Raw genomic sequence first — 26,042 nt, 5'->3', positions numbered from 1 at the left:
TATGGGGCATAGACTTGGATTACTCTGATATTGAATGGTTTACCTTGGAATTGAACTGAAATCATTCTGTCATTTTTGAGATTGCATCCAAGCACTGCATTTCAGAATCTTGTGTTGACTGTGGGGGCTACTCCATTTCTTCTAAGGGATTCTTGCCCACAGTACTAGATACAATGGTCATCTGAGTTAAATTCACCCATTCCAGTCCATTTTAGTTCACTGATTCCTAATATGTCGATGTTCACTCTTGCCATCTCCTGTTTGACCACTTCCAATTTACCTTGATTTATGTACCTAAATTTTAAAATACTTTTTGTGAAAAGAAAATTAGTCTTTAACCTTCAAGTCATCTAACTTAAGCACCCTGGACATGGCCATGCAGAATTACAAATTTAGTCCAGAAAACATGGCAAACTGGTGCCATGAATATTTGAGTCACTAAAATATCCTCTATTCTAACATCTCATCACATTATAAGCTGAAATGATCAGAAAGGATACGTCTGCATTTGAATAGAATATGCTCTTCCAAGCCCCTAATGTTATGAACATGGATGAATGGTGACAATATCACAGCCTGATTTTAATTCTAATCCACTGTTATTGTTCATTTATGTAAATGTCCTTTGCTATATACCAGAAATTGATCCAACATTGCAAGTTAACTATATTTCAGTAAAAAATAAAACAAAAATAGATATAAAAAATTGTCAGTAGTTCTTCCTTTAAGCCTTAAAGCTTTCCTACCACCCACCCCGCTCCGCCAAACCAGGTAATAAATGGCTGCCCCATTTCTTGTTTACCTTTTTTCCCCTTTATGTTATCATGAAGTTTTTAGAACAGTTTTCCCACTTTGTGCTCCACTGAATATTTGTATTCCAAGAAAATATTAGCAAATCTTCTATGAAACATGTCCTCTCTTCTAGTAAGTTGTGAAACACATCACCTCTTTCTTCCAAAGTTGTGATTTTTATAAGCATATTAAAAGGTCAGAGAAGTCCTATGATAAAGAAAATCTGTTTGAGTCTGTGTTTCTTAAAATCAATTTTGACCACAAAATGCGTTTTGTATGTGTGTCTAATAGCGACCAAATAGTGACTCTGGAACACCAGTGTCTGGACTGCTGCTCTAAAACAAATAACCTCTATTTGTTCATTTCAGTTTTTCTTATTACTGTATTAAATTTGCGATCTCAGTATACCAGCAATCTCCAAAAGGTAAAATGTAGTTATTGATTTTTGCTTCCTCCAATGATTATTTCCTTCCACTTTTCTGAGGTGGTCTATATAGTCAACAGCATACAAATTTTTCAAACTCCTCACTGGAATTTTGTAATTTTTTATTATTGTTATTAACTAGATGTCTCAATTTTCTTCCCTGTAAAATGTCCAGACTTCTTAGCCTGGCACTGAGACACCTATACCATCCAGATCCAACCTTCTTTTCAATCCATATCTCTCTCTAATCACATCCATAAATATTTTTTTGGTATATAAATAAATTTATAATTTAATAATAAAAAGCAACAAGCTCAATTAAAATGTGCAGGCATCTAAGCAGACAATTCATACAAATCATTATTTGTGAAAGTTGCTCTGTCATGTCTGACTCTTTGCGACACAGAATTCTCCAGGCCAAAATACTGGAGTGGGTAGCCTTTTCCTTCTCCAGGGGATCTTCTCAACCCAGAGATTGAACCCAGGTCCCTCGCATTGCAGGCAGATTCATTACCATCTGAGCTACCAGGGAGGCCCCCAAATCATTATATTAACAGCCAAAAGCTCAGGTAAAATGTTCAGCATTATTAGTTATCATATTCACAAATCTTGACCCTCTATCCAAACTAATTTACTCATCATCTCACCAAAATATCTGGCACATTTGCATCTTAGTACAAGCTGTTTTTGTTACAAGGTTGCGTCCACTTCTTCTGTTGCTTAATCTTGCACATTCTGAACACTGACCTAGCCAACTTTCATCGTTTTTGTGTTTTCTGGTTAGCTTTCCCCTTGTAGAACTGTGAACTCCACATGAGCAATCACCATATATATTTCTAAGGACTAATTATCCAGCTTAGCTCGGAACCTGTTAAGAAATTTCTAGATGCTCAATAAAGACATGTTGGGTTGAATCTAAATTCCTTATATTTCTATAGTACATATTTCTCATCGTCCTATCTCTCATTAGTGTGTACTGCCTTTTGTTGGTAATTACCATTTTAGTTTGTGCACTGTGATAATCCTTTATATTACCAAGTTATTTAACTGTAGAGTCTGGGAATTATATGCATCTATAACACCCTCAGTAACCATGATAGGGGCTTATCCATAACAGGTATTGAATAAACCTTGACAGACTGGCTCATTAATTCAAGGAACACACAGTCTCTTTCCGTGAAGCTTTCCTGCCCCTGTTTAGCTTCTTTTCCTAGCAGTTACTGTCTCTACAACTCACCTTAGTTCATATTTGTAGATTTGTTTCACATGTTTATCAAAGTTTCTTCTGTTGAGCTTGTGAATTCTTAAAGGATGAAAAGTTCTGTTTCATGCATATTTTTGTCTCTTAAACAAGTGAAAACATAACAGGAATTGATTAAATTTAAATGGATAGAAACTGAAATGGTCATATTACATCTCACTTTATTATTTTTGATTCATGATACAATGTTACTATTCTAGTCTTTTATGCAGACAAAAATAAATGATATAAAATACATAGTACACTTGATTATTTTAACCATGCACAAAATACTGAGAGATTCAAACTATGTTACATATATTTTACAAAGGAAAAAACACACTACTATAATAACATATTCGTATGACATTTGTCATTACAGTTTGGGTGTTATACAATGTTAAATATGGATATATTCAAAAGAATCACTATTTATAGAACCCACTTGATATTTTAATGTTTAAAATAATGAATGCTGTGTAAATGCATACTTATAAAAATATTTTTAAACAAAAAAGCTATGTTCTACTCATTTACTTGGCAGTTACAAAAATATATATTCATCTGAAACTCTAGTAAATTTGCTTGAGGGATTAGATACTTAAGTTTAAATGTATGCTTTCTAGAGTATTTTATCAACTTAGTATTCTTGAAATCACACAACATATATATCTACATGGTATTAGAATAAGTTTGCATTACAAATAACATCATTACAGGAAAAAGACACAAAGGAGATTAACGCGGAGGAGACACTGAGATTTTTGAACCAAATACATGCAACGCATAAAGGCAGCCCACCAACTGTGCCTTTTACAAAGTGAATTCTCAAACACGTTTGTTGAATGAACACATGAGTGGATAATATTTATTCTGTTATTTGACCCCAAATGAACTGTTCAAAGCTTTCTATTTCTACTAGAACTATCATTTAAGAATTCAATAATTTTGTTCTTAATCAACTACCTCTGATGGCAAAGCCAGATCAATAGACTCCAGACTAAGTAGCAGACTAGTGCCAGTGATCAAAAGATGGCCTACCAGGGACACTTACGGCATATTTAGACACACATTCAATATACTGACCCACTCCATATTTCATACCTTCATACAGAACAAGACAGAAGAATCTAAGTCATTTTTATAATGTATTATCATAAAACAGAACATTATAAATATTAATATATGTATATAAAATATATATTTATCTCTTAGTATACCTAGTAGACTTCAGAAATGTCTTCTCAGTGAGAGAAGCGAACTATCCTGAGTGAAGGAGGTCAAGCACAACTTGGCAAAATGAACGCTGAGATTACTGTTAAAAGCAAAACTTTTAAGTAGCAAAATTCTTCGAAAACAAAAGACTAACCACAATAACTACTATGGAATCACAGCACCTTCAAAGGTTGTGGTCACTGTATGTAAAGGAATCAGCCTGAGCCCATTCTTGGTCCAGACACCTGCTGGAAGCTTATCCCAACTTGTCTGCTTCATAAAGGATGAAACTTTTCTGAGGCTCATCTCTAAATGTGAAAAACTTTATAAAATACAGAATATTTTCCTTAACCAAGGTTCAGATGGTCCTAAACCGTTTCCAAAATTTTTGCCTTCATACTTACACAGGACAACTGACAATTCATTCAGCAAATCGATTAATATATACACCTGTTAATGAAATCACTACTACTAACGTTGGGATCATAACTGAGCTATCATTTTGTTTGATAATTCACTTAAAAAAGCCTTTAAAAATTAAACATAAATTTTAAAATTCAGAAGCAATTTAATCACGTGCTAAAGGTTAGTTTCACTATTTGTAAATTCAGCTAGTGAAGAAAATCTAATAATGACCTTTAAAGTAAAGGGTAAATGAAAATGACTTAAATTAAGATTAGTCACTTTAAATTTCAACTTTATGTTTTACTAAATATATAGGTGAATAAAAATATGCCTTCTATTCTACACTAAACCATGCTACATAGGAACTATATGAACTAATGAAAGAGTAGTGTTCTAATTACACATTTATTACTTTCAAATACATACAGTAACTCAAAGGAATGCTTCCAAGTCAGTAAAATTAGTTTTGCTGGTAAAATGTGTCCAAAGAGTAGAAAATAGTTTGTTTTCCTAAATGACTTAATATGCCACTCAGAATTTTTTTATCCATTCATTTTCTTGGCTTACACAGTTAATGCCAAGGTCAGTATCATGCTGTTCTGAATTCATCACAAAATTTAAATTAATAGAGTCAGAACCAATATCATTACAATGTCGTATATGTTATAATATCATGAGAAATTAATCTAACTTTAAATTGAACATTGTTGCTGCAAGAAGAGTGGCCGTTGAATGCAGAGGGAATCTAAATCACCAGAAGAATGTGATTTGAAAAGACAGAAAATAGTATGAGACTCCTAAGATGGGGATACTGGTTCATAAAATAAAGCTTAGATTCTAAATTCAACATTACATATCCAGTATAAGTAAAACCAGTACAAAAGTCCTTTCCTTCCTCCCTCCCTCCCTCCCTTCCTCCTCCCTCTTTATTTCCTTCCTTCTTTCTTTCTTCCATTCTTTTTCATTACATGTAATGGAAATATGTGTAAAATTCTAGTCTCCTCAAATTACTCATACCTTTAATATTAATTTTTCATATTTAATAAGAAAACCTTATAAGGTACAATGGAATGTTTCAGATTTCTTGACCACGAATTACTAGTTAACAAGCATTTATCAATCAGCCCCATATTAAGAACCAACATTTCTGGGCGCAACCTTCCATTTTAGGTGGAGGGGCAGAGGTCCATACTTATAACTGCAAAGTTGGGAGAACCTGGAGAACTGTTAGCAGGCTTCTGTAACGTTAAAAGGTACACTGGTTGCAGAACAGTATGTGAGCACTTAGGTAAACCCATTCTAAAAACTCAAGGTCACTCTATGGTCATATCAAGGCCAACCTATGATCATACCACCCTGAACATGCCCAAGCCCGTATAAAAGCTCAAGGTCAGCTGAATGTCCACTGTCACACAGAGGTACATCGTGGTGTTGAAGAGTTGTCCTTATTCATTCACTCACATGATTTTTTGCTGTCACCACTGTTTTGGAATGAGATTTTATATAATGTACTATTCAAGACTTTTAAAACATATCTAAAACTGTTATCTTCAATTATGAGGAATAGATCATGTCTTTTTAGATTGCAATAGCATTAGGTTACTTCATAATGTGTATCCAGAATGGCAAAATATCCAGCATATCCTGTGATTTTCATATATTTAGAGGCACTTTATATGTTTCCATTCACTTTTTTCTTACTATAACATGTATAATGTAATGGCCCACAGCACACAGAATTCCAACTTTACTAACAAATAACTGGCAGTATTATAACATTTCCTGTATCAATAAGGAAAAGTAACATAATGTATTAAGAAGGCAGACTTCCTACACTCAAATCCTGGTTCTACCACTTATTGGCCATGTGATCTTGGGCAAGTCATTGAACCATTCTTTGCTTCAGTTCCTCAACTGTAAAACAGGGGTGATGCTAAGAATATCACCTCAAAACATCACTATGAGGATTAATGAAGCAATAACAAGAAACTGTGGCAAAGCACCTGGAGGTATTGCTTGGCACATAGAAATTACTTAGGTTTTAGCTACAGTTTTCATTACAATAAAAAATCACAGTGATTGATGGTACCATGTCATCACTAACTTTTGAGCTTTTATTAACTGCCAAGCATTAATAGATGGTACACTTACACCATGTATAACCCTTAAAATAGTATTGAGTACATTCTATTATATAGAGATGCAATCTTAAAGTATGCTAATTTATAAATACTACAATAGCAGATAATTTCTCCCATGAAATACAAAGTATGACTGAAATGTTTAAGAGGCCCTTTCATACCTTTGACAAGGAATATGGCTTCCAGGGTGGTGATCAGAGAACAGTAATGACAACATGAAAAATACTTGCTAGTTAATCAGTTTTGCTCACTCATTATTCCTATGTTAAACGTAATCAAATTGTCAGTAACAGGAACATCACAGTTTACTAATTTCATGGAACTTCAGGATTACTGGCAATAGTATCAAAAATGTTAAAGCCCTGAAAGTTAAGAACATATTTAATGTAAATATTTATATTAAGGTTATATCTTCATTAAATTCAAAGTGTTCAACTTTTTTGTCTGAAAATTCTGATGTTGGTTTATTTTTCATTATAGGTATGTACTTATCATGAAAGTCTTCAGTGCTTCTATGTGAAAGAACATTTATTACCTTGACCAGGACATGAAGACCTCGTGTACACATAACACGAGTTTCTGTTATTGAATACACAACTGCTAGTGATGAAAGCTTTTTAATGAGTTTTAAAACTATTATCAAATTTCATAAATTAAAATTTAACAATGGTTTCTAAATACTTATGGAAAGCTTTTCATATAGAAAATTAATCTAAATCCACATAAGTATCACAATCACAGCAGGGGCATTTAACTGTTTTGAAAAATTATAGATTTAAAATCAATATTATGATTTTCACTATGCTAAGGAAACATTATTAATATTTCATCAATGTAGACAGAAAAACATTATGTAAACTTTAGAATGAAAATAGAATATATCTTGTACTTTCATAAGTTATCAAGGTCTCTAATAGTCCTTTTAAAATTCAACAAATAAAGCTTTATTTTCTCATCTTATACATATACTACCTTGATAGAAACACACTCTGTATGGTGTATTCTCTGAGTCTGACATCTCATATGAAAGCCTGAATAAGAGTTCCAGGTATCTTTCAAATTCAAAGGTTGAGTTTTTTAATAGGATTATTTTCCCCTGCTTCACCCTAGTCGTCCTCCCAATCCTTCCCAATCCCTGCTTCTCCCCACCCCTGGACACCTACGTCCCAGCTTCAGGACTCATTATCCAAGGAAACCATGTTCATTTCAGAGACCTAGGACAGCGCTGGTTCACTGGAACTCTCCACAAGCAGAAAGCGTCCCTGAAAGCAGCTGGAAGAAGACGCTGCTGGAGGCCTCCATCAGCGCTCTTCTCCTCTACTGAGAAATACTCTTTCTCTTACTGAAAAAGAGTAAAGGATGCTCCTCACCTTTCATCCACAAACGACTTTCTCAGAGGCAAGCAGGCAAAAACCTACGACGCCCAGTCTCTGCCGTCTGCCACATCTCTGTGTGATCACATGGAAAGCGTGGCCAGGCTCTCCAATGACAGGCTTCTTCAAGTGGAAATATCCATCATTACATGCTCCATTTGGAGAAGATGAAAAGCGAACGCAATATGGTAATTTCAATAAATGGGAAAAGAGGCACAATGGTTAATGTTTCATCTTGGATCTTTTTTCATATAATCTCCAGGACGAATAATTCATGTTAACACAGAGAGAGATCAGTTTGTGAAGCTGAGTTGTTTGAATGGACTTCTATCCATTTCCAGCACAAACATCTAAGTATAAGCTGAACATTAGTTATTTACAGCATGATGAAAGAGTCAGAGAAAAAAGTCCATTTCTTTATGTTGAGTGGAGGATGTTTAGCCAGCACGTCCTTTGTCTCATCCAGTGTTCAGAAGCTTCTGCTTGTCTGGTTCCTTGAAGATGCTCGTCATTCTTCTCCAACCGGGGGAGGCGGCTCACACAGCTTATACAGCCTAGAAAAGGCATGGGAAGGTGTGACAGTGACCCAGCACATTTACATCACTTGAGATGTTTTTATTGGTATGACAAATACATTGACAAGAACTTCTTGGTTTGGGAGTCAGTCAAGATCCTATCACCTATTTCACTAAAAATTGCATATGCGTTAGCAAACTCCAAAATTTTGGTTCTGTTATTACAAAACACCCACATCTTTGCACATCTACATGCCCACTAACTAGGCAATGCTGCCGTTTTTACACCAGCTGCTTCTGCTCCAGTGCTGTCAATCTGGGCTGTTCACCTTTCTGGTAGCAAAAGTGATGCTCTGAAATCTAGGAGGTACTCAGCATCATATCTATAATAATTATCTTGCAGCAACATAGCATCTCTCTCTTAAGTCATTCCTGACTCTCTGAGTTCTAGAACTCTGCCTCACTTGTACCATCCTGGTGGTGCTGGCAGTTGGTCAAGGCCAGGCTGATGAGACACAGTCCTGAGGCCTGAATCTCAGGGCACAAGGAGCTGGTATTTCCTAAGGAACACCTGCCCAGCTCTATCCACACTGTCACGCCCTTGTCAAAAGAATCAGGTGGAGATTCAAGTGGGCCAAGGAATCCGTTTGAACTGGTGGAGATGCCCCAAGATGCTATCTTTGCCTCTCAGGTCTAGTTTTCTGAAACCAGACAGCATGCAGGCAAAGCACGGGGCACAGAACCTGGAAGATGATATAAGTTCTACTGCTTCACGTTCTTCTGAATGGTTGACTCCTAACTCCAGAACCAAATGAAGGTGGATACAACTGCTTCAGTAGTGATGCATAAAGCACACCCATTATTAAGGCCAAAGCTGAGAGAACAGGTGGGCTTCCCTGGTGGCTCAAATGGAGACCTGGGTTCGATCCCTGGGTCAGGAAGATCCCCTGGAGAAGGAAATGGCAAGCCACTTCAGTATTCTTGCCAGGAGAGCTCCCATGGACAGAGGAGCCTGATGGGCTACAGTCCATGGGGTGCCAAAGAGTTGGACATGACTGAGTGACTAACCTTTAAACTTTGAGTGAACACCAGCGGATGTAATGAAGCTGGTTGTAAGCCTGGAGTCCTCGATAAGAATGTGGCCATGCTGGTCCTACTTCAGAGCTTAGTCTGATGCTCTAGAAATATAAGGTGCAGATTTCAACTTTGCTCCATTTTACGTTCTGTTTTCTTCTTCTTTTTTCAGCTACATCATACAGCACGTGAGATTCCAGTTCCCTGCTGCTGCTGCTGCTGCTGCTGCTAAGTCGCTTCAGTCGTGTCCGACTCTGTGTGACCCCATAGACGGCAGCCTACCAGGCTCCACTGTCCCTGGAATTCTCCAGGCAAGAACACTGGAGTGGGTTGCCATTTCCTTCTCCAATGCATGAAAGTGAAAAGTGAACGTGAAGTTGCTCAGTCGTGTCCGACTCTTAGTGACCCCATGGACTGTAGCCTACCAGGCTCCTTCACCCATGGGATTTCCCAGGCAAGAGTACTGGAGTGGGGTGCCATTGCCTTCTCCATGACCAGGGCTCAAACCAGCACCCCCTATTGGAGGCACGGAGTCTTAACCATTGAACTGCCAGAGAAGTCCAACTTTGCTCTGTGATAAAAGCACTCCAAACCCAGGGGTCTCTGTGCTAAGTCACTCTCTCTTACAGATGAAATTGGAAACAGTTTAAATGTGCTGCTGACAAATTCAGCAAATTATAAAGTTCCTCTCCCTTCAACATTTAATCCCACGGTCATTCAAAATCAAAGGGTGGGGGAGAATGAAAAAGATTTAACATCAAGTTAGAAATCTAGTTAAACAAAATAACTTTCCCATTCTGGAAACCCAGACAAGAAGTAATTGCCTTTGGAGTCTGCAAGGTGTTTAATACTGTACGTGTCATCTCCACAGAAGAAAATGAATGCTGAAATAAGGACATCTCACACCAGAAAAGCTTATTTCATCCTTCCCAGAGAAAAGCATACGTTAAATTGAGCTGATAGACTTCAAAGCTGCTTGTGCAGCTGAAGGATATGATGTTGCTTCAGACTGCATTCCCAGAGCTGGAATAATAGAATGAAGGGAGCATTCTTCTCTTTAATTTAATTTTATTTCCTGACAGTGCAGCCTAATGAGTGAAAAGGCCTCATGTAGAACAGGAATAGTCGGCTGGGTGGCAAACATCCTTACCCGTGAGGTCTGGGCTGAGAAGCCACCTGCCATTACCTTGCACTGCACGCTTCCACATGATGCGGCCAACGCCACTGGGTAGAGCAGTCTTTGAAAAGACTGCCTCGAAATTTGGAGAAAAGGCTACTCCCTGCATTCACCTAATGAAGTAATAGCTCTGGGTACTGCAGCAGAGCTGGGCACATTCCACTTGGCAGAGGCTTCCTGGAAGGGACTCAGGGTTATCTGAGTCCAGACACATTTGTAATGGAACTTGCAGGCTTTGGGAATTGCGAACAGGCAGATCAAGCGTGGTAGTAAAATGTAACAGGTAAGAGCTGGGCTTTCACTCTGTGCTGCCCCGTTTGCTTTTTGGCATCTAAACAGTGAGGGAATGGAGGCTTCGTTTGCCTGACATTCAGGGCTTTCACCACATCCTCACGCCACTCGTGCACACCTCGGGCCCTACAAGATAAACATCGGTTTCTGGCTCCATTTTCTTCTTTCTTGTTGGGCTCAGGAGCCATCCTGGAGCTGGTGTTTCCAGCTCAAATCCAAGGCTGCAGAGAGTAGGATTCTCAAACTTCAGTCTACACAGATCACAGCCTTCGTTTTTCAACAAGGCACAAAGAAGAGCTGTGCTAAAGGAGACCACAAAACAGATGAAATTATCAACACTACTCTGTCCCAAAGAACCCGCCTGCCAATCAGGAGATGCAAGAGACACGGGTTCGATAGCTGGGTCGGGAAGATCCCCTAGAGAAGGAAACGGCAACCCATTGCAGTATTCTTGCCTGAAGAATCCCATGGATACAAAAGCCTGGCGGGCTACAGTCCATGGGGTTGCAAAGAGTCGGACATGACTGAGTACGCATGAGCACTACCTGGGCACTCGGTCCTGAGGCAACTGTCTCCATTTTATAGATGGAAAAACTGTCTAAGAAAGGTAAATAACCTAAGTAAGGTCACATGTTAGCAGCTTGGACCCAAAGTCATTTTGTGTCTACAAATATGATACAAATACACACAAATTACAATCATGCAAATGAAGAAAATCAAATTTTCATTACACAATACTTGCCAAAGTGTGTAATGTAATAGAAAATAAGAGCAGGGCGCCATTATCTGGAATGTAATATCTGGTTCTTAGTGAAGATATATTTATTGCTCCGACCAGTCAATGTGTGCTAGTTACAAGGAGGAAGGGACCTCGTTTGCACCGCCCACCACAGCATCTCCATGTCCCCCTGGGCCTCAGTGTAATATCACCAAGTAAGGCTCATCGTCTTTTCCTACACATGCTTTTCTTCCTGTATCTACTATCTCAGTGGCTAGAACCTTTCACCACTGTCATCCAAACCAGAGATCTGTCTGGTGGTCATCCTAGAATCTTCCTCTTCACTACCCTCCTACAATGATTAGTAGTGTCCAAAGCATCTGCTGCTTTCAGTCTCATTTGTCCTCAGATGACTCCTCCTAACGTTGCCAGACATAAAGTCTAAAATCCAAATCTTCCAGAAAGAAAGATGGTTTATTCATGGCTCTTTGTTGGCTTCATGTTACCTTGAAAATTCTTCAGTATCTGGTACAAGTCTTTTTCTGATCCAGCCCCTGCCTATGTCTCCAGCCTCGCTCTGTATCATTCTTAAATCACAGTGAATCATCAGACATAGAAATCTAGGTGTAGCTGTCAGATGCAATGTGTTCTCTCAGCACTGGGGTCACTGCATCAGCTCAGGAAGACATCTATTAATTACCATGCTGATGGGGTCAGGAATTCTCTGGGACCTCCATCCCTAGGCTCAGTTATGTGCCTTTTCTATGTTCCCATGGCAATCTGTGCTATTCCTATCATGGTTCTTTATTTAAAAATTGAAATGTATATGCTTTATAACATTGTGTGATTTCAGGGGTACAGCACCATGATTTAGAATATTTGTAGATTTATTCTATTATAGGTTATTACAGTATAAAGGGTATACAATAAATTCCTTGCTATATAATAAATTCTCGTTGCTTATCTTGTTTGATAGATAGTCTTTGTATCTATTATCTCACACCTTTAATGTGCCCCTGCCCCTTCCCTCTACACTTTGGTAGCCACAAGTTTGTTTTCTATGTCTGTGAGTCTTTTTCTGTGTTACATGCATTTTCATTTTTATTATTTTTCAGATGCCACATATAAGTGACATCACATAGCATGATTTATTTCACTTGGCATAATATTCTCTAGGTCCATCCACATGGCTATAAATGGCAGAACTTTATTCTTTTTCATGCGCTAAACTGCTTCAGTCATGTTTGGTTCTTTGTGACACTATGGACTGTAGCCCACCAGGCTCCTCTGTCCATGGGATTCTCCAGGCAAGAATACTAGAGTGGGTTGACATTTTCTATCCAGGGATCGAACCCACGTCTCCTGGGTCTCCTGCACTGCCAGGCAGATTCCTTACCACTAGCACCACCTGGAAAGCCCATTCTTTTTTAAGGTTAAGTAGTATTTCATTCTGTGTATGTATATATACATTTATACATTTATATACATATATAATATATATACTACATCTTCTGAATTCAGCTAGTTGATTCCATGTCTTACTGCTATAAACAGAGCTACTATGAACATTGGGGGTACATGCATCTTTTTGAATTAGTTTTTTCCTTTTTTTCCAGATACATGCCTGGGGTGAAATTGCTGGATCATACAGGTCAACTTTTAGTTATCTGAGGAACCTCCAAACTGTTTTTCATAGTGGCTGCAGTCATGGTTCTTATCACACACACACTGTATACTATTTTCATTTTATTCAGTTGTTGCTCTTTGACACCTTACTGACTGGTAGCGGAGATTATGTCTTTATCCCTAGCTTTTATCAAAGTGCCTGACATCTACAGTCGCACAGCAGAAATTCAATATATGTTTGCTGAGTGAATTTTAAAAAATGAAAGGCGGTGGATGGAGCAAGGAAAACTGTAATAGAGATTGGTTGGGGATTTGAATCAAATACTATGTCAGTCAGAGACAGCAAAATATCTCGCTGAAGATGTTTCTAGAAATGTTACCCTTGCCTATGGAGGGCCCGGTCTTGAGAGACAAACGTGTTTTTCAAATCACTGTCTTTGGGGCAGAAATCCTCGTTCCAAGATGGGAGGGATTCCTGGGTGCTCCGTGGTCCTTGGCGCCCCCCTGCTCCCTCACAGAGCACTTAGCACTTTCTCCCTAGCCTCGTGGTGCTTTGCTCTGGCTTCCCTGGGGGCTCCAACAGTAAAGAATCCACCTGCAAAGCAGGAGATGCAGGAAACCAGGCATGCATGGCATGGCAATGCACTCCAGCATGCTTGCCGGGAAATCCCCTGGTCGGAGGAGCCTGGCCGCTTTAACTGAAAGCTCTTCGAGGGCCGGAACTATTTTCATCTCATGCTTACATTCTCCACCGGGCATAGCAGAGTGCTTTCCATTACTTAAGTCCTCAATCAGTATTTGTAGAATGAATGAAAGCATAACTAAAATTGAAAAATTGCTCTAGATTTCTCTCTCAGAGCAATTAACCCCTTGTAAAACATGTCCACTTTAGAGCTAGCCCCCCCCCTTTTTTTTTTTTTTTGCTTCAAGTGTTTTGAACGTAACCCAATAAACAAAACACTGAGCTCATCGGTTTCTTTTCTCATATTGAGGTTGCACACTGGTTTATTGATCAGGATGCTTAAGTCTCATCCCCTCTGTTCATTAGCGTTTATAAGCCCCAGCTAAGAAGACCTCACTGAGCCATTATCTTGTTTTCTTCTTGGAATTTTAAAGCTTCACTGGGTTTATTATCTAAATATACTATGTCTGCTAAGGTCCTGGAGAGAGAATGCCTATGTAAAGTGATTCTTCAGCAAGCGAAAGACAGACTCTCATTTAATCAACTATCAACAATAACATAAACAAGACGAGGATTAAATAGAGTTAGGAGTCAGCACTGAAAATAAATGCACTTAGAACTTGAGGACTACATTCACTTTCAGGGGGAAATATTTCTCCCTTTTGAAAATACTTTCACTGCCCACACAGTTTTTCAGAATGAAATATAATTTCACAAATGCTGCAGTCATCATTCGTGTTCTGGTAACTGCTTCGTGACAGTGCTTGAAGTGCTTGCATTTTGTCAAAATGCAAATATATACAATCAAATGTAAAAGAAATTATTTAACTCTGCCCTACTTCAAGGTAGATGGCTGTCTACCCTAATGTCACCAGGAAAATCAAAGGAACATTTCTTTGATGGTTGTTTCCATGTTTCATTCAAAGGTGGATTAGTCCTTTGTCCATGAGTCCTTTCTCATGATGATATGTGTGCTGTGAACATTTGGTAGAATAACGAACAAGAAGCTCATTAATTGATTTATCCATTTACACATTCTCAAAGTCTGTTCACATATTCTATGTAGGCACTATAATGAGCAATGAATAAAATCCAAAAAGAATCTTCCCTGCCTCTAAAGAATTGATATCCAATTTGGGTAGAAAGACAGGTAACAATACACTGCAGCAAAATCAAGGTTATAACAGATCAATACCCAAGATGCTATGGGAACACACAGAGAAAGAAAACCACAACTTTGTGGTTATGGAGCAGTTTTTCATAAGACACATATGGAAAAACCCATCACACCAGAGAGAAAGCACATGTGATTGTAGACGTGTAAGTGGAAATGGCATTTTGGTGGCTTGGCACAGTTGGAATATCTATTTTAGTAGTACCTGGGTGGACTTTTGTTTTTGAATTCAGGATGGAACTTACAAAACAGAATAATGTTGGTAATGCTACCTCTTAAGTTTGCTTCACCTAAAATTTCATTTAATCAGAGAACATTTACACCTAATCACACTGAGCCACAGAATGCTTACAAGGCTGATATCCAAGAGTATATTCAGTAGTAGACTGGGTGTATCCTGCTGTGGCTGCACAAGCTATGAGAGACACTGTCTGGAACATGGTAGCAAGACCTCTGGGAGAGAGCAGACCTGGGGAATCACTCACCTTGGAGCAGACTGTGGAGTCCGGTCTCTGACTCCCAAATTCTTTGCTGTGTTCTGAACTCTTGCTCCCTGAAAGAAATAAGGACAATCACTTTTAATTCTGCATCATACTAGTAATTATTTAACATACCATGGGCTTCCCTGGTGGCTCTGCTGGTAAAGAATCCAGCTGCAATGTGGGAGACCTGTATTCGATCCCTGGGTTGGGAAGATTCCCTGGAGAAGCAATGGCTACCCACTCCAGTATTCTGGCCTGGAGAAATCCATGGACTGTATAGTCCATGGGGTCGCAAAGAGTCGGACATGATTGAGCGACTATCACTTTCACTTCACTTTCAACATACCCTTAACATTTGAGTGGAGAGTGTCATTGCAATGATATATGTAACATCAAGAGATACTCAAGAAGGAGAAAGACATCATCATCTGAGTATTTTCAAAATTAAAGCTTTTAAGAATCAAAATAGGGCTTCCCTGGTGGCTCAGTGATAAAGAATCTGCCTGCCAGAGTAGGAGACAAGGGTTCGATCCCCGATCTGGGAAGATCCCACATGCAGTGGAGCAACTAAGCTTGTGCGTCACAACTATTGAGCTTGTGCTCTAGAGCCCAGGAGCCACAACCACTGGGCCCACAGGCTGCAACGACTGAAACTCCAGCACCCTAGAGCCCATATTCTGCAACAAGAGAAGCCACTGCAATGAGAAGCCGCACACTACAACTAGAGATCAGCTCCTGCTTGCCAAAACTTGGGAGAAGCCTGAGCAGCAACAAAGACCCAGTGCAGCCAAAAAACCATAAATACATAAAATATTTAAAAACAGTAAAAATAACACTGATACACTGTTTAAAAGGATTGATATTTATTTCAAGAGCCATCTAAATCATTTTAAAATAAGGCTGAATGACAGTTCCCTGTTCACTATTTCATGTATGTCATTATTCAATATTTAAGCAATAGTTAAGACACTGAAAACAGGAAGTGAGCAAGCTAGAAATACCTGCTCTGTGCCCCCACCCCCCCACCCCCATTTTCCTGGGACAGAAATCACAGTTCTATCACCTGCATGCAGCTTGTTCTGTGCTTAGCTGAATAGCTGTTTAGAGATGCATAGTACTTATCAAGAAAATCTTTCCTTAAATACTTTAAAGCAGTTTCTAGACAAGGCAGGTGCATGTGGATCTCTAAAATGTAAGAATTCTGCCTCAAAGATTATAGTACAAAGATAATGTGCTTTAGCAATGAAAAAAGTCTTCACAAATCTGTTGAGTTCAGGAATATTTATTGTCCAGTTCCTAATGGGAATGAGTTACTACAAAGAAGCAAATACCAGAGTTTGGGGCTGAGTATAAATGGAGGAGAGTGATTTTAAAAATCCTGAAAGTTTCTCTGCTGCTCCCAGATTCTGACAGATGGGAAAGGAAGAAAGAATAGGAGAAAAGAAAAGAAAGAAAGAAAAGTAAAAGAAAATATTCTCTAAAAATGGACCAAATCAAGGAAAGGAAATAGGGAAAAGAGGATGTGTACGGCAAAAAACAGATAGGAAGAAATTCAGGAATTGCAACTATGCATTGGAAAAAAATCTCTTTATTTTGAAGGAATTTTAGACTTATAAAAAAGTTTACAAGCAGAACAGAGAGGTCACAAACCTTACCTACTAGGTAAACTCTCTCTAATGTTAACCCTTCACTTGGTCCTAGTGTGATGATCAAAAGCAGAAAATGTTAACAGCTAAGCTGTACATTCCAAAGAAAGGCAGTGCCAAAGAATGCTCAAACTACTGCACAATTGCACTCATCTCACACGCTAGTAAAGTAGTGCTGAAAATTCTCCAAGCCAGGCTTCAGCAATACGTGAACCATGAACTTCCTGATGTTCAAGCTGGTTTTAGAAAAGGGAGAGGAACCAGAGATCAAATTGCCAACATCCGCTGGATCATCGAAAAAGCAAGAGAGTTCCAGAAAAACTACTATTTCTGCTTTATTGACTATGCCAAAGCCTTTGACTGTGTGGATCACAATAAACTAGAAAATTCTTCAAGAGATGGGAATACCAGACCACCTGACCTGCCTCTTGAGAAACCTGTATGCAGGTCAGGAAGCAACAGTTAGAACTGGACATGGAACAACAGACTGGTTCCAAATAGGAAAAGGAGTACATCAAGGCTGTATACTGTCACCCTGCTTATTTAACTTCTAGGCAGAGTACATCATGAAAAACGCTGGACTGGAAGAAACACAAGCTGGAGTCAAGATTGCTGGGAGAAATATCAATGACCTCAGATATGCAGATGACACCACCCTTATGGCAGAAAGTGAAGAGGAGCTAAAAGCCTCTTGATGAAAGTGAAAGTGGAGAGTGAAAAAGTTGGCTTAAAGCTCAACATTCAGAAAATGAAGATCATGGTATCCAGTCCCGTCACTTCATGGGAAATAGATGGGGAAACAGTGGAAACAGTGTCAGTCTTTATTTTTTTGGGCTCCAAAATCACTGCAGATGGTGATTGCAGCCCTGAAATTAAAAGACGCTTATTCGTTGGAAGAAAAGTTATGACCAACCTAGACAGCATATTCAAAAACAGAGACATTACTTTGCCGACTAAGGTCCGTCTAGTCAAGGCTATGGTTTTTCCTGTGGTCATGTATGGATGTGAGAGTTGGACTGTGGAGAAAGCTGAGCGCTGAAGAATTGATGCTTTTGAACTGTGGTGTTGGAGAAGACTCTTGAGAGTCCCTTGGACTGCAAGGAGATCCAACCAGTCCATTCTGAAGGAGATCAGCCCTGGGATTTCTTTGGAAGGACTGATGCTAAAGCTGAAACTCCAGTACTTTGGCCACCTCATGCGAAGAGTTGACTCACTGGAAAAGACTTTGATGCTGGGAGGGATTGGGGGCAGGAGGAGAAGGGGACGACAGAGGCTGAGATGGCTGGATGGCATCACTGACTCAATGGACGTGAGTCTGAGTGAACTCCAGGAGTTGGGGATGGACAGGGAGGCCTGGCGTGCTGCGATACATGGGGTCGCGAAGAGTCAGACACGACTGAGCAACTGAACTGAACTGAAGCTGTACATCTTATTCACCTTTCCCCATTTCCTCTCACTAATGCCCCTTTTTCATCCCAGAATCTAATCCAGGAACCCATTCTATCATCACATCTCTGTGGTCTCCCACAGTCTGGGGGAATTCCTCAGGTTTCCTTGGTCTTTCATGACCTTAATATTTGGGATGAGTACTGGTCATTGTTTTGCACAATGTCTCTCAATCTGGGTCTGTCAGATGATTAGACAGAAGGTATGTATTTTGGGCAAGAAAATCACAGGAGTGATGTTACATCTTTGTAGTCCATATCACTGATGCTGATTGTCATCATACATTACATCACCATAGTGTATCTATGAACAAAGCCAGTGGAGGTGATAGAATGCCAGTTGAGCTATTTCAAATCCTGAAAGATGATGCTGTGAAAGTGCTGCACTCTATATGCCAGCAAATTTGGAAAACTCAGTAGTGGCCACAGGACTAGAAAAAGTCAGTTTTCACTCCAATTCCAAAGAAAGGCAATGCCAAAGAATGGTCAAACTACCGCACAATCGCATTCATCTCACACGCTAGTAGGTAATGCTCAAAATTCTCCAAGTCAGGCTTCAGCAATACATGAACTGTGAACTTCCAGATGTTCAAGCTGGTTTTAGAAAAGGCAGAGGAACCAGAGATCAAATTGCCAACATCCACTGGATCATCAAAAAAGCAAGAGAGTTCCAGAAAAACGTGTATTTCTCCTTTACTGACTATGCCAAAGACTTTGACTGTGTGGATCACAATAAACTGTGGAAAATCCTGAAAGAGACAGGAATACGGGACCACCTGAACTGCCTCTTGAGAAACCTGTATGCAGGTCAGGAAGCAACAGTTAGAACTGGACATGGAACAACAGACTAGTTCCAAATAGAAAAAAGAGTACATCAAGAGTATTGTCACCTTGCTTATTTAACTTATATGCAGAGTACATCATAAGAAACGCTGGGCTGGAGGAAGCACAAGTTGGACTTAAGATTGCTGGGAGAAATATCAATAACCTCAGATATGCAGATGACACCACCCTTATGGCAGAAAGTGAAGAAGAACTAAAGAGCCTCTTGATGAAAGTGAAAGTGGAGAGTGAAAATGTTGGCTGAAAGCTCAACATTCAGAAAACTAAGATCATGGCATCTGGTCCCATCACTTCATGGGAAATAGATGGGGAAACAGTGGAAACAGTGACAGACTTTATTTTTCTGGGCTCCAAAATCACTGCAGATGGTGATTGCAGCCATGAAATTCAAAGATGCTTACTCGTTGGAAGAAAAGTTATGACCAACCTAGATAGCATATTCAAAAGCAGAGACATTACTTTGTCAACAAAGGTCTGTCTAGTCAAGGCTATGGTTTTTCCAGTAGTCATGTATGAATGTTAGATTTGGACTATAAAGAAAGCTGAGCGCAGAAGAATTGGTACTTTTGAACTGTGGTGTTGGAGAAGACTCAAGAGTCCCTTGGACTGCAAGGAGATCCAACCAGTCCATCCTAAAGGAAATCGGTCCTGGGTATTCATTGGAAGGACCAGTGTTGAAGCTGAAACTCCAATATTTTGGCCACCTGATGTGAAGAGATGACCCATTTGAAAAGACTCTGATGTTAGGAAAGATTGAAGGCAGGACGAAAAGGGGACGGCAGAGGATGAGATGGTTAGATGGCATCACCGACTCAATGGACATGAGTTTGGGTAAACTCTGGGAGTTGGTGATGGACAGGGAGGCCTGGCATGCTGTGGTTCATGGGGTTGCAAAGAGTAGGACGCAACTGAGCAATTGAACTGAACTATCTTTTATTTTTCTTCTAACTCAACCAGTTAATGAAAACAACTCTATTAAGCATATATACATAAAATTGATATGTGAAAACTGTACAGTTTGCTCTCTCTATCCTTGGGTTTTGCACCTGTAAGTTTAATCCACTATGTCACTGATCCACAGTTGGTTAAATCCATGGATGCAGAACCTGTGGGTGTGGAAACCTGTGAAAACAGAAGGCCTTCTGTATTCATTGTATTCCTTTGCCATTTTATGTAAAGGATTTGCATATCAGTGGATTTGTCATCTATGGGGGCTTCTGGAACCAAACTGTGGGGGGATGTCTGCACTGCAGTTAGAAATATGGACAAAATCATGCTGAAAAGTTTCCTGTTCCTCAAAAGGAAACTAAAGATCTTAGGAAATATTATTCATTCATCAGACAAACTTTCTAACCATTCAGTCTCTTGGAAAGCTGAATCTAAATGGTTGAAAGACAAGAGAACCAGAAAAGTTAGAGAGCTGATTCAAACTAGTGTTGTAACTAATCAGATTCTATGTCAGTTAAGAGTTGGTTTGTGGATTGGATCCCAGACATTAACCTCACTGCCTGGAACCACAGACTCTAGGAAGAGGATGGGCCATGGAAGGAACATCTCAAAAGTCTCCTCTGGGACCTGGGCACCCCAGTTTCTATAAAGACAGCCCCAGGCTCCATGATCTTTCACAAAGAAGGCACAAGTCAGGTTTTTGTCTCAGAACCAGATGTAGCAGAGAAACAAGTTAACAAAAGAAGGAAGCTACCCATCCTCAATGGATTTATTAATAAACAATAGGAGGAAGGAGTGATAAATATTGAAAAATAGCACAGTTGAGAAATAAACTTACAAAGTTCACAATTTTTCAGTCTTTTATATTTTATAAATATATAGTAATACATATTAATAACATACGTGTGTGTGTCTGTTTAGTTGCTAAGTTGTGTCCTACTCTTTGTGACCCCCTGGACTGCAGCATGCCAGTCTTTCCTGTCCTTCACTATCTCCTAGAGTTTGCTCAAATTCATGTCCATTGAGCCAGTAATGCTATCTAACCATCTTATCCTCTGACACATAAATATGTTTAAAAGAGGTTTAAGCCGGTTAAACAACTCATCAAGATCCAGGTAATACTGCTTTTACTTTTCCCATCTGTATTTTATCTATCTTAGTTTCCAGTTGTAAGCGGCTAATGGTTTTGATTATCCAAATCTATATAGTAAGAATGTACATGTAGCGAACTCGTAATGACCTCCTCATTGGACTATTCTAAGAAAGGTCAGTTATCAGTCTCCCAGTCTTGTCATAAACCATAATTTTAAGAGGGCTCCTCCAAGAATTATTGCAAAGTTACTGTAACAGCAACACAGTGAAACAGAAAAGTTAATCTCTTTCTGTATGTTTTGGTGCCCAAATCCCAGCCCCGATATGAATAATCACAAGTTTACTTTGGATCTACTTTTTAAAACCAAATTTGAATATCTACCTGAAAAATCCTTCCAAAACCTGCAGGCTGTTCAATCTGTATTTGCCCTTTTCCAGCTGACCCACACTGTGCCATGTGCTTCTCACAGATCTGACCTTTACTTAGCAAACCCCTCTTGGACCTTGTGAGATCTTAGTTTTCAATCTTCAGCACTGGGATTCCCAACCTGAAGCAGCAGTGTATTGATATACAGCATGTACCCTCTGTCCCTCATCTCTAAAGATCCCAGACAGGCACCAGCCTCACTTAGGACTGTCTCCACGGATTGTCCTTTTGGTTCAGTTGACATTCTGTAGTGTAATCTTGGGAGCAAACCCACAGGGATTTATATGTTTACCTGAGAGGTATACAGTAAGCCTTTAGTAAATAAAGCAGGCATAATTACAAAAGCATAGCTTAAAAATTAAGTCATTCACTATTAATGGATAATTCAAACCAAATCAGCAAGTAGAGAGATTTGTTAAATCAATTTTCTGAAGTAGCCCTAAGAAAAGGTGACAGAATAAAATATAAAATTGATGTCTTTTGACTTCTTTCATCTTCTACAGATTTGTGACTTTTTTCTACTAGATTAAGCACATTTTCCTAATAACTGGTACACTGGAGATTAGTGCATTTTGGTTATCTTTGTAAAGAGTCTTAAGGATTTAAAACTAAACAAGCATACTTAAAATACTACTGAGCCATTGTATAGAAAGTTCAAGTAATTCCCTGGTGGTCCAGTGGTTAGGACTTGGCACTTTACCAACACGGACCTGGGAACGTTCCCTGTTCAGGGAACAAAGATGGAGCAAGCCACTTGGCCAAGCCAAAAACAAAAAAGAAAGAAAGCCCATTCACTTTGTAAGAGTGTATTCTTTTTCACTTGTAGGTACATCAGTGATCTAAAGACAGTCCAAAGGCTGCTCTTCATCCTCTGAAGGAAAACCTGAGGTATGTTCTTTATCTTCAGAATAAGGCACACACTTCTTAGCATGGTGTGGAAGACCCTTCAAGATCTCCAGAAGCAAGCAGAGCCCTCAACTCTGGTTCCTCCTCACCCCTCCCCCTTCCTCAGTCTATTACACAGCCTCACTAAATGACCTGTCATTCCCAGAAAACGCCTCAGTTCTTTTATCCGGTACTTTACACAGCCTCAGATCCACTCCTCTCCATTCGCCGGGCCACCTCCCTTGCCTCCAACCTGTTACCTCTCAGACATCCCTTTTCTCAGGTTGTCTGAGTTTCCTGGAGAACCCTCATAGAGATGTCTGGGCTTCTGCTCTGGGAATCCGTATTTCTTGCTCACACTTCCTGAGCCTGGAAAAGGGCCTGTCACTTGCAGGCACCTGCCAGATTATGATAAATGAACCAAGGAACCTTCAAGTTCAGGTCCTGAGAAATAACTTGCTGAAACATGTGGGGCTCACCTGCTTTCGCATCACATCTGTAGCCTGCATGATGTAGCGAGGAGGCAGTCCATGGCTTCTGGCCAGAATGATGGCTTGCTCCAGGGTCACACTCAGGGTGCACCTGTGGAAAAGCAAGGGCAGGTCAGACCTCACCAGTAACTGTTAATGCTCCAGGACAGATGGGCTTACCGGTGAAAGGTGGAACAGTATGTCTCCTGGGAGAAGTACTCATTTTTCTCTGGGCATCTGTCTCCCATGTACTCATGATGTACGCATGTTAATAAACTTCTGTTTGTTTTTCTCTTGTTAATCTGTCTTTATTATAGGAGTCTAGACAATGAACCATTTATTTTTCTATGTAGAATACCTGTTTAAAAAATAGCTTTTAGAGGTACACTGCTGTGGTCCTAAATTAAGTATTTGCATTTAAAACAAACCCATCAGTTCAGTTCAGTTCAGTCGCTCAGTCGTGTCCGACTCTTTGTGACCCCATGAATTGCAGCACGCCAGGCCTCCCTGTCCATCACCATCTCCCGGAGTTCACTCAGACTCATGTCCATCGAGTCAGTGTTGCCATCCAGCCATCTCATCCTCTGTCGTCCCCTTCTCCTCCTGCCCCCAGTCCCTCCCAGCATCAGAGTCTTTCCAATGTGTCAACTCTTCGCATGAGGTGGCCAAAGTACTGGAGTTTCAGCTTTAGCATCATTCCTTCCAAAGAACACCCAGGGCTGATCTTCAGAATGGACTGGTTGGATCTCCTTGTAGTCCAAGGGACTCTCAAGAGTCTTCTCCAACAAACCCATAATGAATTCTTTTTAGGAGGGAGCTTATACATAGAAAATTTAAGTAAATTTAAGTAATTTAATAAGCTTTCTTATCAGATATTAATCTTTACTGATGTTTCATGTACTTTAAAGGAAACAACTTGCTAATACTCTTCACTCATGTCCACATTTTTATGGTTAATAGACTTATGCTGATTTATATATGATATTTTAGAAAAAAGTGAAATTAATATTCACTGAGTTCAGAATTTTTTTAAAACGTATGTTTCTTGAACACAATCTAACAAGACTGTAAATTTTTGAAAAGGAACTCTTAATGAGTTATTCAGCAATGTGGTGCCCAGAACAGACTGAGAAAATTCACAATTTAGTCCTGAATTCAGTGACTGGGGAGCCCTGGTCCTCCTCCTTTCCTTTAAGGCCTTTGTTTCACTTCTTCCACATTTTTCTCTACAGCAGCTCTTAGGGAGCTATGAACCCTCTATGCTTGTTCATATTTTCAAGTCTCTGAATTGTTTTATAGGGGTACTTTCTGCACACATTTCATAAAAATGCTACTTTTAGATGTTTGTCCTAACATCTATACTAGTGGCTTTTGTTTCATTTTTACATTGATTGATATTTATTGTTTTTCTGTACACTTTCACATTTTCCTCCCTGTGGCTTGGTACTTTACACGTGCATTTTTCTAGATTTGTTTAGAATTTCCCACAAATTAAAGATCTACAGTGCAATTGCTTTTATGTGACAAATATCTAGGTCATTTATCCATGTTTGTGAGGCTATTCCACAGGAGCACAGGAATCTGGTAGGTTCAGATATTGATGAATTACGAGAAAGGAGAAAGGGACTTGAAACATTACTGCTGCAATTTTAGAAAGAATCTGACAAAACACAGCCATATTATTAGACGTAATTGTACTCTAGGGAGAAATATGATCAGTTCTATTGGCTGTTAAATGACGTGAAAAGCAGTTTTCTTATTAACATTACAGAGAACTCTTTAGCATTAAGAACATATATTCAGATGGGCTGAAGTTTTATAATTAGCCTCTATATTATAGGATGAGCTTCCTTGATGGCGCAGATGGTAAAGAATCTGCCCACAATGCAGGAGACCCATGTTCAGTCCTTGTGTCGGGAAGAAGCCCTGGAGACGGGGAGAAGGGATTGGATACACAGTCCAGGATATGATGTTTATAAATATTCAGTGTACAAGTTTGATAATAATATATAATTGTCCTTTTACAGGTATCTCCATGCACATGCCAATGAAAGCCAAGAGCTATAATTGAGAGTTAATGTTTAAAAAAGAATCAATTTTTACAAAGCATTTAATTGTCAGCTTACTCAACATACAACATAACCTTTTTCTCCTTCTTAAGGTCTCCTGTACTCCAATTTTAAGTCCTTATTGATCCTAACATTTTAATCAATAATGTTCATTACACCAGCCGAATGAAGCTAAGAAAAAAAATCTTTATCTTTTTCTCATCACACTGAAAGATGTCTTTGCTTCCTGATAAAGGCTGACTTGCCCTCCTCAACTTATAACAAACACTCAGTTACTGTGGAGGACTTTCAACGGGCAGCTTGTATTATCCACTTTCTTAATCTTTTAAAACTGATTTATTTCTCTCTACATCAAGCTGTTGTAAACAGCGGTACAGCAGCAAATTATCTGCCAGAGACTTTAAAAGGCTTTACTGTAACTTCCCGATCAATCAACACGGGCAGTAACACGCTCTTGGGCAGGGTACCTCAAAGAGTCACATCTTTAGAACCAATCATGTGAGCGCATGCCTGTGTGCTAAGTCGTTTCAAGCATGTTTGACTCTGTGTGATCTTATGGACTGTAGCTGGCCAGGCTTCTCTGTCCAAGGGATTCTCCAGGCAAGAGTACTGGAATGGGCTGCCGTGCCTTTCTCCAAGAACCAATCACACACATCATCTAATAGAAAAATCTACCTTAAAAGTAATACATATGTTTTCTTTCATCAGCATGTCAAAACAGGATGCCTTTTCATACTGACCACTGAGTACCTTCCAGTGAGTTTCCAAGATTAATATGAAATTTTTAAAAGTGAAAAATTTTAAAAGAGACAGCCAGGTCAACGTGGGAAACTTTGCCTATTTGATTCACAGTTTATTTATCCAATGGAAGTCTAGTTTTTCCATCAC

The 26,042-nt window shown here is 39.3% G+C and overlaps 1 protein-coding gene across 1 annotated transcript in view; it reads right to left on the bottom strand.

Moving 5' to 3' along the window:
• Positions 1-2,618: 2,618 nt before the first annotated feature.
• Positions 2,619-26,042, bottom strand: part of PREX2 (phosphatidylinositol-3,4,5-trisphosphate dependent Rac exchange factor 2) — a 300,507-nt gene continuing 277,083 nt past the window's right edge. Inside the window, exons 38-40 of the mRNA XM_027973014.3 lie at positions 23,095-23,197; positions 15,333-15,400; positions 2,619-8,144 (exon numbers count right to left, since the gene is read on the bottom strand). Of these exons, the coding sequence (XP_027828815.2) occupies positions 8,099-8,144; positions 15,333-15,400; positions 23,095-23,197 (217 nt within the window). The 3' untranslated portion in view covers positions 2,619-8,098. The remainder of the gene's footprint in view (positions 8,145-15,332; positions 15,401-23,094; positions 23,198-26,042) is intronic.

Source organism: Ovis aries, chromosome 9 (assembly GCF_016772045.2).
Source record: "Ovis aries strain OAR_USU_Benz2616 breed Rambouillet chromosome 9, ARS-UI_Ramb_v3.0, whole genome shotgun sequence".
Classification (NCBI taxonomy): Eukaryota; Metazoa; Chordata; class Mammalia; order Artiodactyla; family Bovidae; genus Ovis; species Ovis aries.
This window is presented reverse-complemented; position numbering and strand designations above follow the sequence as displayed.